Genomic DNA, 16,958 nt, shown 5'->3' with positions numbered 1-16,958 from the left:
TTAGTTCACTGATTCCTAAGATCTCAGTGTTTATTTACTCTTATCATCTCCTACTTGACTACGTCCAATTTCCCTTGATTCTTGGACCTAACTTTCCAGGTTCCTATACAATACTGTTCTTTACAGCATCGGATTCTACTTTGATCAGCAGGCACATTCACAGCTGAGTGTTGTTCCCACTTTGGCCCTGCTGCTTCGTTCTTTCTGGAGCTATTAGTAGGTGTCCTCTGCTCTTTCCCAGTAGCATATTGGACAGCTTCAGACCTAGGGGACTCATCTTCTGGTGTCATATCTTTTTGCCGTTTTGTACGGTTCATGGGGTTTTCACGGCAGGTATACTGGGGTGGTTTACCATTCCCTCCTCCGGTGTATCACATTTTGTCAGAACCCTCCACTGTGACCCGTCCATCTTCGGTGGCCGTGCTTGGCATGCCTCATATCTTCACTGAGTTACACAAGCCTCTTCACCATGACAAGGCAGTAATCCATGAAGGGGTTTTCAGGAAATAAGTCTAACCAAAAGTGAACTTTGTTTTTATCCAATATGTGCTTTTTAAAGGGCTAATTTTTTCTTAAATTATTTCTGAACATTTTACATGGAAACTTTGTAATGTGCCTCATGGTTCCCTACCTTCTGAAGTAGAGTGTACGGAACCTAAGTTAGCCTTTTGAAAATGAGTTAGTTATCATTATGCACCTTGTGTAGGGAGGCATTTTTGTTTCAGCATCAAGTTTCTTTTGGCTCATATACTTACATACATTTAATGCCTCTGTACACAATCTGTATTCTGTAACTCTCCTTTTCCCTTGGTTCATTTGCTCTTTTATGTACTGTGGAATGGGAAACCAGGTAACTTAAATCACTTAAAATTGTATCTAATAGTAAGCATAAATCAATTTTGTATAAAAAGTGGACTCTAAAGTATCCTACTGTGAGCACAGTGCAAGAATGCAAAGAATATTGTTCAGTAAACATTTGTGAGATGTGTTTTTTCTTCAAGGCAACATAAATAATACATCACATATTTAGACTCTACACTAATAATTAGACTCTAACTTGGATGTGGAGGTATAAAATTATTTTTAATAATATGTTTTAATAATAATGTATATTAAAATATTATATTTTGATATAAAATTATGTAAATGTTATATTTAGTACAGTAATATTACATTTATGATAATAAACATATTCTATTTAATAAATAATGTTTTAATAATTTAAAATTAGTGAAATATATTTAATAATATATTTAATAAAATATAAGTATTATATTTAATAATTTAATATATTTTATAATAGTATATTTTAATAATTATTTGCTAAATATTTATTGAATAATTAAATTCTGTTTAATATAAGATATTATATTTAATAACAAATATTCGATTGTTTATTGAATAATATTTAATAAAATAATTTACTATATAATTAATTTTAATAACTGTAATAATCATAGTTACACTGATAACAAATACTAGTTAAAATTATCATAGTAAACATTATTTAGCACTATAAGCAACATATTAGGGTGAACACAGATAAACATTTAATTCTGTAAAGTACTATAAACACCCATTTTGAACCCTTGAAGGCTATTTTTTTTTTTTAACTTCCTGGTTAAATTTTGACTAGTTGATGTTTCCAAATGAGTAGATTCTTTAGGGTACATACTCAAAACTTCTTTTACAATCATGTATGCGTGCTAAGTCACTTTAGTCGTGTCCGACTCTTTGTGACCCCATGGACTGTAGCCCACCAGGCTCCTCTGCCCATGGGATTCTCCAGGCAAGAATACTGAAGTGGGTTGCCATGCCTTCCTCCAGGGGGTCTTCCTGACCCAGGGATCAAACCTGGATCTCTAATGTCTCCCACATTGGCAGGTGGGTTCTTTACCACTAGGGCCACCTGGGATGCCCACAACTATGTATACCAGAGTATTAATATCTGTTACTCATATCCTGAGTTTGAATTTGTAAATTTAACATTTTTTCTATGAATGCCTTTTGCCCAGAACTAAGCTGTGTTGCCATCAGGTGGCAGTGATGCCTTAGTCATGGCCTCAGTATAGTCACCAGCCTTATTCATCACGTGTTGCCACTGCATGAAAATCAGGGCAGGAGAAAGTTTAGACCAGAACTTCCATCTGGGCTCAGAGAGGAAAGGGAAGAAAAGACTTGCTGGCAATAGGGAGTCTTAATGCAGAAGGGAAGAGCTCAGTGGTTGGAGCACAAGACAACACTTTTTCTCGAGCCCTTATTTGAAAACCCAGGTGTGTCACGGGCCAGCTCTGTTGTCTTGGCCAAGTAATTAACTTCTTTCTGCCTGTTTTCTCAGTTGTTAAATGAAAATATGTTCACTTCATAGGGTTTTCATATGGTTTAAATCAAAGAATAAAAAAGTAAAGTGCTTAGCATAGAGCTTACGAGGGTGGCTGCTCTCCAGAAATGATGGCTCTTACCGTAGGAGTCTGAGAAGACAGGCCCAGCTGCAGCCGCAGATCACTTCAGGCTGGATTTCTTCACACTTTATAGCCCTCAGGAAAACCTCTTTGACAGACAGGCAAATGGTTTTCCTTTTCTCTCCGCTAGTGTTGGAGAGCAAGAAGTGTCAGTTGCAGCATTTGAAGTGAAGACACAGTTACATCCTTCCCTCACAGATGCCTCCCCTTGTCCCTCTGAAGATCCTGTCTCACCAACTCAGGGAGATAGGCTGAGGAAATCAGAAACTTAACTGGCTGTATCTTGATGACGAATAAAACATTTCTCCAATTCACTGTGTATTTAAAACCAAAGAACCTCAAGTCTTCTTTCCCTTTAGAAAAAAGTTTCAGTGTAATGTAATTCCTAGCTATAATCTGATTTCTCTCTCTTCCATGTACCCTTCAAACAAAATATATTTTCCGTGCCCTTACTGGTGCTTCAGTTGCTGTCCATAGCTGACAAAGCCTTTGAATAATTAGAAATGAAAAGGTCAAAATACGACTATGATGGAAGAAATACTCAACTAGATTTGACCAATATTTACGAAGCACTTGCTTTTATAACATACCAAGATATATTTTAGATAGATAGCAAAGATCATCCCAAACATAGCTCCTACTCTAAAGAATATCACACATTAAGAGGGGAAACAATTCACATAAACAATTATTTTAAGGAAAAATGTGAACGCTACAATGGTAATTGTCATAGCTTATATTTACATATACCTTCCAGTTTCAAAAAGAAATATCAAACATGTAATTATGCTTACTCTTCACAATAACCCCGTATGTAGACTAAGTATTAAGTGTAATTGAAAGCAAGTCATCAAGGCTCCTAAGGTGAAATGCCTGAGGTCACAGTGTCAGTGAGTCCGCCCATCAGCTCACCTGACGTGTCCTGGGCTGCCTGGCACACAGCATGGAGCAGGAGCTAGGTGGTCCTACTATTTTTTCGTGTGCTGGGCACTCTTCTTGGTGTGAGGACAGAATCCCCATCTTCAAGGAGGATGAATGGTGAATCCATAATGTAAGCCGAAGTTTCTTACTCTGCATTCTGTTCTTTCTTTTAACTCATGCAGTAAGTACCAACATACAGAGGTTTGGCAACACTGAGGAGAGAGGTTAATCTTCATGGGGGAGGTTATGGGGGCCCTTGCGGAGGGTGTTTTTCTTCCTACCACCTAAAACCTCATGACTTGTTAGATGCTTCGTGTTATTCATACTCCCTTTTGGAATTTTTCAGGTGCGCAGGTTTTCTGAGGCCTTCTTTTGTTTTGAACATCCAAGAGAAGCTGCCATTGCATACCAGGAACTTCAGTGAGTAGCACAAATCCAAAGTTTAAATGATTTTGTCTCCTTTTATATAAGATATCTCAGAATTTATCATGATGGAATATACAATATTTACAGCAAAAGAAATGAGAATTTGAAGTTCAGAAATCTCCTGTTTAGTCAGATGTGTTTAATCTTGTGAATTGCTTCACGGAAGACCCCTGCCTTCCATAAAGGATCACATTGCACTATTATACCATCTCACACATGAGATCTACCCATCCCACAAGGTCCTGGCTCCAGCCTTCCATTTGGTCATCTAGTTGTATCTCTATTTTCACAGGTCAGAATCTCTTACATTTACGATTATGTATTGCAGGTTCTCAAAAGTAGTCTGACTGGCACTTCTTGCCATTATGTAAAAGATTTATAATTCAAATATCCAGAGTAGATGCCTTCCTTTTTCCTTCCTGAGTATTTTTAGATCGGGTTTTCTTTGGCTTTAAAGAATATTTTGAGGACATTATGCTGAGTGAAAAGAAGCGAGACATAAAAGAATAAATTATATATGATTCTGTTTATATGAAGTTCTGGAACACATAAAACTAAGGTGAAGTAAAAGTCAGGACAGTGGTTGTCTTGGTGTTGACTTGGGCTGAGAGTTTGCCTGGGATGACAGAATACTCTCTGGACAGGTGGAAATGTTCTGATTGTGTGTCCACTTATCAGAACCATACAGCTAAGGTGTGTTTGTTTCAGTGCCTGTGAACTGTACCACAAAAGAGAACCGTAAATAATCATAGGGTGTGTGAGTGGAGGTCCAGACAAAGCAAGAGGGAAAATCCTCATTGTTGAAGCTGACGGGATTATTATGCTATTCTGTGTACTTTGATTTGTTTAGGACATTTTTCATAAGAAAAAGTTTTTTTAAAAAACTTTTATATTAGAAAAGTATATACCTTTTTAAAAATAGCTGTTGTGTTTATCAGTATATGTTAAGTAAGCAGTAGGAACGGAACACTTTTATTCAACATTATCATCAAATCATTAGTAGACATTTGAGCTTTTGGTCTTTCTCTTCTATGATGTTCTCAGCTAATTAGGAAGTGCATATATATTAAGTACAGATAAAGCACGTTGAAATAACATTTGTCAGTAAACCATAATTTTTATAAGTCAATAATTTTCATTGTAGCAGTTTTTATCTCTGAGCAAGGAACTCCTTTGTCAGGTGTTTGTGTTTTGAGTGGTGGGGAGCACATGACTGATGAGGGGATGGTGCCTGGGGGACTATGAGGTGGAGCTGGTATGATTATCTCGGTTGCAGTCTGACGTGAGACATGTTTTTCAGTGCTCAGAGTCATCTCCAGATGTGCACCGCTATCAAAAACACTTCCTTCTGCAGCTCTCTTCCACCCCTGCCTATTGAATGTAGTGAATTAGATGGAGATCTCAATTCGTTACCTATTATCTTTGAAGATAGGTATTTAGATTCAGTTACTGAAGGTAAGTGTAATCTAACTATAATATGTAAGCTATGTGTCATTGGCAGTATATTCTACCTACTATACATAAAGCCATTCCTTAATGTGGGACTTTTTTCCACCTCCAGTTTTATTTATTTTTGAGGATATTAGAAAGTTATAGTCAGAAAAAGTAGTCTTAATCATATAAGTTCTTACACCTTGTCTTAAATCTGAATTTCTTTTTCTTTGGATAAAAGACTTAGATGCACCCTGGATGGGAATTCAGAGTCTTCAGAGATCAGAGTCCAGTAGAATGGATAAATGTGAGACTGAAGAAAGCGCTCTAGCTGGACTTTCCAGCCCAGAGTTGAAAGTCAGACCTGCTGGGACCTCCAGTTTTTGGTCTACAGAAGGTGAAAAGCAGCTAACAAAATCTCTAAAAGGAAAGAATGAAGAATCAAATAAATCCAAGGTTAAGGTTACTAAGCTCATGAAAACAATGAAACCTGAAAACACAAAAAAATTAATAAAACAGAACTCTAAGGATTTGGTGGTTTTGGTAGGCTACAAATGCTTGAAAAATACAGCATCAAATGATCTCTTTAAAAGCTTTGAAGGCAACCCTACACATAGTCAGAAGGAAGGTCTGGACCCCACAATATATGGATATAATTTTGATCCAAAGACCTACATCAGACAGACAAGTCAAAAGGAAGCTAGCTATTTGCCAGCTAATACAGAAAGAACTGAACAAAAGTCTCCAGATATTGAAAATATGCAGCCAGACCTGTTTGATCCTTTGAACTCTGGCAGCCTAAATGTTTGTGCAAATTTGTCCATTTCAGGTAAACTTGGTATCTCCCAGGATGATAGTGAAATTGCACAAGTGGAACACAGTGTGGCATCCAGAACCTCATCAGACAATTGCCATGATCGTCAGTCTGCCCCCACTTCAGGAGTTAGGACAATTGAAGTTAAGCCATGTAATAAAGACTGTTTCAGTGGAGAGAAAGTAACTATTAAAATAGGACCTTGGACAGAGCTTCAACAAGATGAAATATTTGTGGATAATTTACAACTGCCCAACTTTGAGTCCTTAGACTCTAACAGTAAATCTAAACCTATGGAAATAACACTTGAAAAGGAAGCTTTGCAGGAAGCTAAGTGTCGTTCTGTTGGAGAATCGTTAGCTAAGTTAAGAAATAATCAACCTACTTCTACAAGAGAATACCACCTTGTAGTGAGTGGAGATGCCATTAAGTTACCAGACATTAGTGCCACGTGTGCCTCATCTCGGTTCTCAGACTCAGGTGTGGAAAGTGAACCAAGTTCTGTTGCAGCGCATCCAAACCCTGACATAGTCTTTGAAACTGTACCAGGGCAGGGTCTTTACATCAGTGAGAGGTTATTTCCTCAGCTTTTGATGAAGCCTGACTGTAATGTAAAGTTTTCACTAGGCAGTCACTGTACTGAGAGTACAAGTGCTTTCAGTGAGATCCAGTCGTCCTTAACCTCCATAAATTCTCTGCCTTCTGATGACGAGCTGTCACCTGATGAAAATCCTAAGAAATCTGCTGTATCTGAATGTCACCCAAGTGATAGCAAAACTGTGTTAAATCTAGGAACAACTGATGTGCCAAAATGTGACGATAGGAAAAAGTCAAGTATTATTTTGCAGCAGCAGAGTGTCATATTTTCAGGGCATTCGGACAGTGAAACTATAGAAATACATTCCTTAAATTCAAGCACTAAAGACCCTTTACAATTTGCTTTTTCAGATGAAGATACTTCCAGTGATGTGAAAAATAGTTGCAGCTCCAAACCTAACTTGGACACTGTGTGTAAAGACTCCCAGAGTCCTGATAAATCCAGTGACTCTGTAGGAACCACAGTTCCATTAAGCTCAGAACTGGCTTGTTCAGGCACCCCTTGTGTCATTTCAGGTTCCGTTTCCACCAGGGCAGATAGCAGTGGAGATAGAACTGTGAAAAGAAAAAACAGTGATGCATTAAATCCCAAACAAATGTGTTCAGAAGCCCCTGCAGTTAAAGATGAAACTTACCTGAGTACAGGTGATGCTTTTTCAGCCAGTCCTGATATGGTAAAGCAAGGGCTTGTGGAAAATTATTTTGGCTATCAAAGCAGTACGGATGTTTCTGACATGTGCGCTATTAGCTACAGCCATTCAGTTAGCCCTCAGAAAGAAACTTCCGGAAAAGAAATGAGTAGTCCTCAGCGGGATCAGGGTAAAGATGAAGAAGAGGAAGAGCAGGATCAACAAATGGTTCAAAACGGGTATTATGAAGAGGCAGATTACTCCACTCTGGAGGCTGCAGGAGATGCTCACTGTGCAGACGGAGCTGACCTGGGAGAAGAAAGACTTGCCAAGTCTGAAAGACTGGCCGGCGACTATCTGAGGGATGGCATCACCGTGCCTACTGTCTGTACTTCTGGCTGTCTGTCCTTCCCATCTGCACCACGAGAGTCCCCTTGTGGCGTTAAGTACTCTTCTAAGAGTAAGTGTGACGCTGTTACCAAGCAGCCGAGCAGCGCCTCCCACAGTTGCACCTCATCGCTGTCCTGGTACGAAAACTCGCCAAAGCCTCAGATACAAGCGTAAGTAGTGGAGCGCGACGGCACGTGCTGCCAGAGAGGGAACATGTGTATATCTTTCTCTGGAAACATGCATATTTCACGTTCTCTGACTTCTGTAATACAGAAAGTATTTCTTTGATTAGCTGTCCAAAATGGAGACGTGAACTCAGTATGCTGCCTGAGACAGACCTGTAGGTTCCTGTATGATTGTCCTGTTCTATAGGCTACACATCCCTGAGCCTTCGTCGGTAGTTGTATGGTGAAAGTGTGGAATGGTTGAGCTTAAAACCCTTTTTTCCTCATCATTTCTCCCCCATTTACTCCCAGACAGAAGTTAGGTTTTATAAGGACATCTAGCAATTAAGGACAATATTAGATAATTACTAGAAACTTCATCAGCCTACCAGACTCAGATTGCCTCAGCTAAGTCAGTGGTTCCAGAATTGAGATTTAATGGTCCAGTTAAAAAAAAATCCAGAACAATTTGAAGATGGCATAGATTTACTAGTATGGCACAGTTGTCTACTACCTTACTCCAAGTGGAATTGTAATCCCTAGAGTAAAATGTCTAGGTTTGTCTACTGTAGTTTTTTAAGTTCCCAGATTATTCTGATATGTGCACATAAGCGAGATCCATGGCGCCTACAGCTAGTGAACCCACTAAGATGAGAATTTATTGTTATTCAGTCGCTCAGCCATGTCCAACTCTTTGTGACCCCACAGACTACACCACGCCAGATTTCCCTGTCCTTCGTGATCTTCCAGAGTTTGCTCAAACTCATGTCCATTGAGTTGGTGATGCCATCCAACCATCTTGTCCTCTGTCGTCCCCTTCTCCCGCCTTCAGTCTTTCCCAGCTTCAGATTGTTTTCCAGTGAGTTGGCTCTTTGCATCAGGTGGCCTCAATATCAGAGCTTCAGCTTCAACATTAGTCCTCCAAGGAATATTCAGGGTTGATTTCCTTTAGGATTGATTGATTTCACCTCTTGGAAGGGACTCTCAAGAATCTTTTCCAGCACTACAGTTGGAAAGCATCAATTCTTCAGTGCTCAGCCTTCTTTATGGTCCAATTCTCACAGCCATATATGACTTTACAGACCTTAGTCGGCAAAGTGATGTCTTTGCTTCTTAATATTGCTGTCTAGATTTGTCATAGTTTTTCTTCCAAGGAGCAAGCATCTTTTAATTTCATGGCTGCAGTCACCATCTGCAGTGATTTTGGAGCCCAAGAAAATAAAGTCTGTCACTGTTTTCATTGTTTCCCCATCTGTTTGCCTTGAAGTGATGGGACTGGATGCCATGATCTTAGTTTTTTGAATGTTGAGTTTTAAGCCAGTTTTTTCACTCTCTTTTGCCTTCATCAAGAGGCTTTTTAGTTCCTCTTCACTTTATGCTGTAAGGGTGATGTCATCGGCATATCTGAGGATATGGATATTTTCCCAGCAATCTTAATTCCAGCTTGTCCTTCATCCAGCCCGGCATTTTGCATGTTGTACTTGGCATAGAAGCTAAATAAGCAGGGTGACAATATATAGCCTTGGCATACGTCATTCCCAATTTTGAACCAGGTGAGAAGAGCCTACTGAATTATAATGTGCTAGGAGGGGGCTTCCCTGGTAGCTCAGCAGTGAAGAATCCACTTACCAATGCAGGAGACACAGGTTCAATCCTCAGGTCCAGAAGATCCCCTGGAGAAGGAAATGGCAAACCACTCCAGTATTCCCTGAGAAATCTCATGGACAGAGGAGCCTGGCAGGCTGTAGTCCATGGGTTTACAAAGAACTGGACACAAAGTGACTAAACAAGGACAGATGTGCTAGGAAGTTAAAGGTTGTTCCACCTCCTGGCAGCTCAGTCTTTTTCTGAATCAAACATGAAAGCAGTATTCTTCACCCAGTGTGTCCCCCTCAGTTTAGTGTTCAGCAGCTTACTTGAGTTTTACTTTCATCAGCCCAAATGATATAATATTAAAATAGTTCATAATTTTTCATGTTCTCAATCCCCAAGTTGAATAGATATGTTTGTGCCGATTTTATTTAATCACATCCCCCCTTAGTTCTATTCCTTTTTACTGATATTTTTAGAGAAAAATACAAATAACTTAATCTACTAAATATAATACCTGCCGTTCTCACCAATACACTGTGTAGAATAGTGCCTTTTTTCCCATTTATGTAAGATTAAAAAGGAGCAAGGGACTTCCCAGGTAGCTCAGCTGGTAAAGAATTTGCCTGCAATGCAGGAGGCCCTGGTTCAAAACTTGGGTCGGGAAGTTCCCCTGGAGGAGGGCATGGCAACCCACTCCACTGTTCTTGCCTGGAGAGTCCTCATGGACAGAGGAGTCTGGCAGGCTATAGTCCGTAGGGTCGCAAAGAGTCGGACATGACTGAGTGACTAAGCACAGATAGCACAAAAGGGAGCAAGGAGGGTAAGATTTGGTCACAGGATCAGCATCAGACTGTTACTCTTTGTGGTACTTCTCCCAGCTTTTCTATGCATACAATATAAAGTTCTGTAAAAAGCATAACTCCATTCCTAATATTTTCTAGTGGATTTCAAATTTAAAAGAATATTTTTAAGTGATGTCAGGGTGTAATTACTCATTGTATTTGATCAGAGTATGTACTAAAAAACAGGGGTTGAACCCAGGTCTCCTGCATTGCAGGCAGATTCTTTATGAGCTGAGCCACCAGGGAAGCCCTAGTAAAGAAAATCACTGTGTAATTTCTAAATCATTTAGGTGATCCCACATATTTCAGTATTTTAAAATCAAGTATTTCTGGGTTTCCTTTTCTGTAGTTCTCTGAATTCAGCAGATTATCTTTTTGGTTCTAAAAACTGAATGTAATTCTTAGTAAAGAATATCTTTTATAACATTTTGCTCTAGCTTCCTTCAGGCAAAAGATGAATTGAAGCAACTTAAACTCCCCGGGTTCATGTACAGCGATGTTCCTCTGCTGGCATCTTCAGTCCCTTATTTTTGCGTGGAGGAGGAGGAGGAGGACCATTGTGAAAATGGAGTGCATCTCATTGTCTGTGTGCACGGCCTAGACGGTGTGTAACATCTGTGGATATAACCCGTACCAACTCAATATCTTCTTTTCCTAGTAGATCTCGTTTGGTTCTGTTTAATCATTGACCTGAAGAAAGATTTCTAAATTGCTGATATTAATTATTATCTTAAATACATTCTAAAGCAGAGGTATGTTTAATTTTGCTGAGTATAATATTAGATTTTTTTAAAGCAAATTTTCCTTGGAATTGATATCCACATGCCGACATTTTGCTTATATTAACTTGGGGTTTTTCTGTCTGCTCTCTTACTGTTATTTGCATTAGCTGTCACTCATGGCAATCATTTTATCTCCCTTTGGTTGTCTTTCTGCTAATGTCTAACTTGGTGCTTTAAACTTTATGGATAAGAAAAATCAATACCTAAGAATAAAAGATTCACTGATTAATTAGGGTATAATTTAAATTCTTAATACCCGTTTTTACTTGCTCTAATTTTAAGACAGCTATTTTGGTTATTCAGCAGCCTATTTTTCTTGGTTAGGAACTGCGTTAGAAGATACCAGATATCTCTAGACTAGCAGAGTCAAGTCAAGTGAAGTCACTCAGTCGTATCCGACTCTTTGCGACCCCATGGACTGTAGCCTGCCAGGCTCCTATGTCCATGGGATTTTCCAGGCAAGAATACTGGAGTGGGCTGTGTTATAATGTGATTCTGTAATAGCAAAGTAACAAAAGATTTTATGGATTATAAAAATGCTACAATGAAGTCTCCCAGTTGTGTCCGATCCTTTGCGACTCCACAGACTCCGTAGACTCCTGCCAGGCTCCTCTGTCCATGGGATTTTCCAGGCCAGAATACTGGAGTGGGTTGCCATTTCCTTCTCCAGGGGATCTTCCCAACACAGGGATCCAACTCCAGTCTCCCTCACTGCAGGCAGATTCTTTACTGTCTGAGCCACCACAGGTCTAAACTAGTAAATTCTCATTAAATTGGATATTTTTAATAAAAAAAAAAAACTGCAACCCAAGAAATAAAATGCCTCAAATACTAACCTCTTTCCTTCCCCTGATAAAATTTGCAAAGAATTATCCTCCAAGAAAAGTTTCTTGGCTTAATAGAATCTCTGATATAGTCCTCTTTGAAATTTCCAAGAAACACTATCCCATGTTATAGAAATTGGTCCAGAATAATAAGAAAAAAGATGGAATGGAGCCTATTTTATTCCTTGAAGTTAACCTAACCTTGTTATTAAATCTGAAAAAGATGTAACACTGACACTCCAAAAAAAAGTGGAGTAATCTAACATAAATATACTTAATAAGACTTTAGTAACATTGTAGAAAAATGAGTTCGTTAATTGATTAAATGTCTCCCAAAACCCTCCAGCAAATGAATCAATATATTAAAGCAGCTACAGCAAATAGAATTTAATTCCCAGAATGCAAAGATAGGTAAATATAAAGAAATTTGTTAATAAAATATACTATGTTAGTAAATCAAGTAATATAAAATTCAATATTCATTTCCAGTTATGACAAGTAAGCATCAAACTTTAAACCTTAAATAGCACTAGTCTAATTCATTAATGTAATTAAGCATATATACTTAACAGCTCATGGGAAACATATACCTAGTAGTGTGATGCTAGAGACATTTCTTTTAAAAATCAGAAATAAAACAGTTAATTCTGTCTGTTCATGACATAGCTAAAAAGAGGGATAAAGTAAAAATTCAGCAATTGATAATATGTGTATATTCCTGAGTAAGCCAAAAGAATTAACTGAAAAGCCACTAAACTAATTTTTAAAGGTACTAATTATTTATATTTATGTATTATATATGTATATACTAATTATTTATATTTATGTATGATAGCTATTATAAATATTTTATATTTATATCTATCTTTTAAGTTAGTAATTAAACTACTTTAGATTGTTTAAATGGATTTTTATTTCTGTTTGTCTGACCTTGTACTGCCAAAGAAAAAGTCAACAGATTAAATCGAAAATGCACTCAAGTTTGGTTAAATGCTCATGCGGAGAGTGATGGTGACGAGTTGGTCAGTTGGCCACTCACAGCTGCCATTGCCAGTGGTCAGCACAGCATGTGCTGACATTGGGCCAGACACAGGGGGAGCCGGAGTGGGCATGAGGGGTTGATAGCATCATACATCCAGACCTCTGAAGACACAGGCTGTTGGCGGACATTGTCTGCTGATGGTGATCAGCCGTGACGTGAACACAGTGGGTTCTGGTGCACAGGGCCTTGTCTCTTCACAGCTGACTTAGGCCCTCCCCTTATCCTCAGAATGGTTAGCAACCTGTGAGGATGTGTGCTGCACCTTTTGCTTTATCTTGTCCTTTAGACAGAATTTTCGTTTTCTTCATTTTCTAGGTAACAGTGCAGATCTCCGATTAGTAAAAACTTACATTGAACTTGGGCTGCCTGGGGAAAGAATTGATTTTCTTATGTCTGAAAGAAATCAGGTACAGTATGGCTGTGTTTTCAGTGAAAGCATACATGTTTCTACTAGTTTCTACCTAAATATTGCTTACTGCAAAATGTCTGTAGTAGTAGAAATAATTTTTCTGATTTCTATAAAATTTAACATTCATGCATATCTTAAGGAATTTGAAATGATTTATAACTCAGTTTTTGAGCTCTTTACATATGCAAAATTTCTAGTATTCCATATTTCTATGCAAATAATTCATTAATTAAACCATTTAAAATAACCTTATGTTCAGTTCCATTAGTGGGCTAAACAGTCTAAACAAAGTATTAATGAGAAAACTGAGCCTTTTTTCCTGGAAATTCACTGCTTGTTCATTTTAGTATAATGAATATTATATTCACTAACTTCTCTAAAAAAAACTGGTGTTTAACATATTTTCAGTACCCAAATTAAAGGTAATGTTTATATTCAGTTTTTCCTGTGTATATAATGTGTATGTTTTGCTTTTGTTTAGAATGATACTTTTGCTGATTTTGATAGCATGACTGATCGCCTTCTGGATGAGATAATACAATATATTCAGATATATAGTCTAACAGTCTCAAAAATAAGGTAACTTTTCTAATTTACGTAACTTACTTTTATGTCTTTATGAATTATAGAAAAATTACACAGACAGTCTGGAAATTTTTTGTCCTATTCTAAAATACAGTAGACAGCAATTCAAATTAATATAAAGAGAAAAAAATTAAAAGATTTTAGGGAAATAACTACATATTGTATAGTTCTGTTTATGTGAATTGGTCAGAATTGGCAGCATTATAGAGAGAGAAGTAGATTAGTGATTACTTAGGACTGAGGGAGAAGGAGATGGGGGCCGATGATAAGTAAAGAATGTAGGGTTTCCTTTAAAGGTAGTGGAATGTTCTAAAATTTTTTATAGTGATGCTGCACTACTCTGTAAATACACTAAAAACCATTGAATTGTACACTTTCAGTGGGTGAATTGTACAGTGTATGAATTATATCTCAATAAAACTGCTCCCAAAAAGAAAAGTTGTAGGGAGATATATGTAAAGAAATGAAACTGTAAGAATATTTTCAGTGTCATGACTATACTTTGAGAGTACCCAAGCAACAGATGATGATGAAACCAGTATGTCTCATTCTTTAATCACATGTTGTAAGTAGAAATGAGAGAGAGAAAAGTGATTGTTTCTTCTATTCCAGTAAGAAATAAAGAAAATACTAAAAGTAATCTTCTTGACTCAAAAGAGTAGAATAAGCTGATGTTTGTCATATCCCAGGTAGGTGAGAGGAGGAGGCTAGCTCTTTATACTATAGGCCTTTGTTCAGTCCATTTGCAGTTAATATAGAGTAGGGACAAAGAGCAGAGAGAAGCAGGCTTTTATCTGAAGTCGTTTTAAAAAAATGTTTCTGTTAGAATATGGTGGGAATTGTGAGTATGTTGCTGGGGGTGGGGGAGAAGAGATTTTTTTCTAATTTTGTCATTTATGGATTTTCATTTGTTTGCTAAATTTTCTGTAGTCATCTTGTATTCCTTTTATTAATTTGTTATTTTATGATGCGAAAGTAAGTCTGTTGTTTCAGTTTTTTTAATTCATCCATAAGAGTATGCCTCTTTTAGATTAGATTGTCAGTTATAGTGAGCCATAAAATCCAGAAGCTTGATCTAGCTGATTGACAACCATTTGATATCAGACTTGCCTTCCCAGCTTCAGGAAATTTGTCAACTCCTCCCTAGTCGTTGTCTACAACCCGTTGCTGAGACAGCTCTCAGGCTCTCTTCTTTCACTGTTAATTGTCCCCAGGGATTCATGTACTGTCTATTGTAAAATAATGGGAAGCAGAAAAGGCTGTTTTGATTTAAGCTATTCCTTAGTAAAGATGAAATCCTCTGTATTAGTTATAATTTTGGTATAATCTTATACGTAAGTAGGAAAATGCATGTATATTTCATGTGTCTTGAAATGCATTCAGTCAAAGAACTCCCCCAATGTGGAGTGTGGACCAAAAATAAGAGAAATGGAGATGTAAAGTCTCCTAAATCATCCTCACTGATACGATTTCATTATTTTGTTTTAAATCATGACTTTAGTTCAGTTCATTCGCTCAGTCGTGTCCGACTCTTTGCGACCCCATGAATTGCAGCACGCCAGGCCTCCCTGTCCATCACCAACTCCCGGAGTCCACCAAAACTCATGTCCATTGAGTCAGTGATGCCATCCAACCATCTTATCCTCTGTCGTCCCCTTCTCCTACCCTCAATCTTTTCCAGCATCAGGGTCTTTTCAAATGAGTCAGCTCTTTGCATCAGGTGGCCAAAGTATTGGAGTTTCAGCTTCAGCATCAGTCCTTCCAATGAACACCCAGGACTGCTCTCCTTTAGAATGGACTGGTGGGATCTTCTTGCAGTCCAAGGGACTCTCAAGAGTCTTCTCTAACATCACAGTTAAAAAGCATCAATTCTTCTGCACTCAGCTTTCTTTATAGTCCAACTCTCAAATCCATACATGACCACTGGAAAAACCATAGCCTTGACTAGACGGACCTTTGTTGACAAAGTAACGTCTCTGCTTTTTAATATGCTGTCTAGGTTGGTCATAACTTTCCTTCCAAGGAGTAAGCGTCTTTTAATTTCATGGCTGCAGCCACCATCTGCAGTGATTTTGGAGCCCCCCCAAAAATAAAGTCTGACACTGTTTCCACTGGTTCCCCATCTATTTCCCATGAAGTGATGGGACCGGATGCCATGATCTTAGTGTTCTGAATGTTGAGCTTTAAGCCAACTTTTTCACTCTCCTCTTTCATTTTCATCAAGAGGCTCTTTAGTTCTTCACTTTCTGCCATAAGGGTGGTGTCATCTGCATATCTGAGGTTATTGATATTTCTCCTGGCAATCTTGATTCCAGCTTGTGCTTCCTCCAGCCCAGCGTTTCTCATGATGTACTCTGCATTTAAGTTAAATAAGCAGGGTGACAGTATACAGCCTTGACATACTCCTTTTCCTATTTGGAACCAGTCTGTTGTTCATGTCCAGTTCTAACTGTTGCTTCCTGACCTGCACATAGGTTTCTCAAGAGGCAGGTCAGGTGGTCTGGTATTCCCATCTCTTTCAGAATTTTCCAGTTTATTGTAATTGCTGTGTATACTTAAAAAGGAAAATTTATCATGTAGTCAATGTATTATTACTTTTTAAATATATTTCTAAGCAGTTGCAAACTAGGAGTAAAAATTTTCTGGTAAGTAATATCTTTTTTCCGTAGATTAAATATGTAAATTATATAATCATAGGAATTTTCTGCTACATTCTCACATTTTTTTCCTATAAAATGTAGTTACATCATTTCAGAATATCAAATCATATTTTTAAAACGTATTAGAAAATTTTATATTCTTAGTATTTCACATCTTTGTATAGTGATAGCAGCTTTGACTTTTGTTTTTAAAACTAATACTATGGGAGAAATGTCATTTTTTTTCTCTTATAGCTTTATTGGACATTCGTTGGGCAATTTAATAATCCGTTCAGTGCTTACAAGACCACGGTTTAAATATTACCTCAGCAGGCTTCATACCTTTCTTTCACTTTCTGGACCTCACCTTGGTACACTCTACAATAGCAGTGCTCTTGTTAATACAGG

The 16,958-nt window shown here is 37.8% G+C and overlaps 1 protein-coding gene across 1 annotated transcript in view; it reads left to right on the top strand.

Moving 5' to 3' along the window:
• FAM135A (family with sequence similarity 135 member A) overlaps positions 1 to 16,958 on the top strand; it is a 152,449-nt gene that overhangs the window by 118,070 nt on the left and 17,421 nt on the right. Inside the window, exons 15-21 of the mRNA XM_052651592.1 lie at positions 3,730 to 3,803; positions 5,110 to 5,264; positions 5,482 to 7,840; positions 10,707 to 10,873; positions 13,233 to 13,324; positions 13,808 to 13,905; positions 16,806 to 16,957. Of these exons, the coding sequence (XP_052507552.1) occupies positions 3,730 to 3,803; positions 5,110 to 5,264; positions 5,482 to 7,840; positions 10,707 to 10,873; positions 13,233 to 13,324; positions 13,808 to 13,905; positions 16,806 to 16,957 (3,097 nt within the window). The remainder of the gene's footprint in view (positions 1 to 3,729; positions 3,804 to 5,109; positions 5,265 to 5,481; positions 7,841 to 10,706; positions 10,874 to 13,232; positions 13,325 to 13,807; positions 13,906 to 16,805; position 16,958) is intronic.

The sequence above is a fragment of the Budorcas taxicolor genome, chromosome 14, assembly GCF_023091745.1.
Source record: "Budorcas taxicolor isolate Tak-1 chromosome 14, Takin1.1, whole genome shotgun sequence".
Taxonomy (NCBI): domain Eukaryota; kingdom Metazoa; phylum Chordata; class Mammalia; order Artiodactyla; family Bovidae; genus Budorcas; species Budorcas taxicolor.
This window is presented reverse-complemented; position numbering and strand designations above follow the sequence as displayed.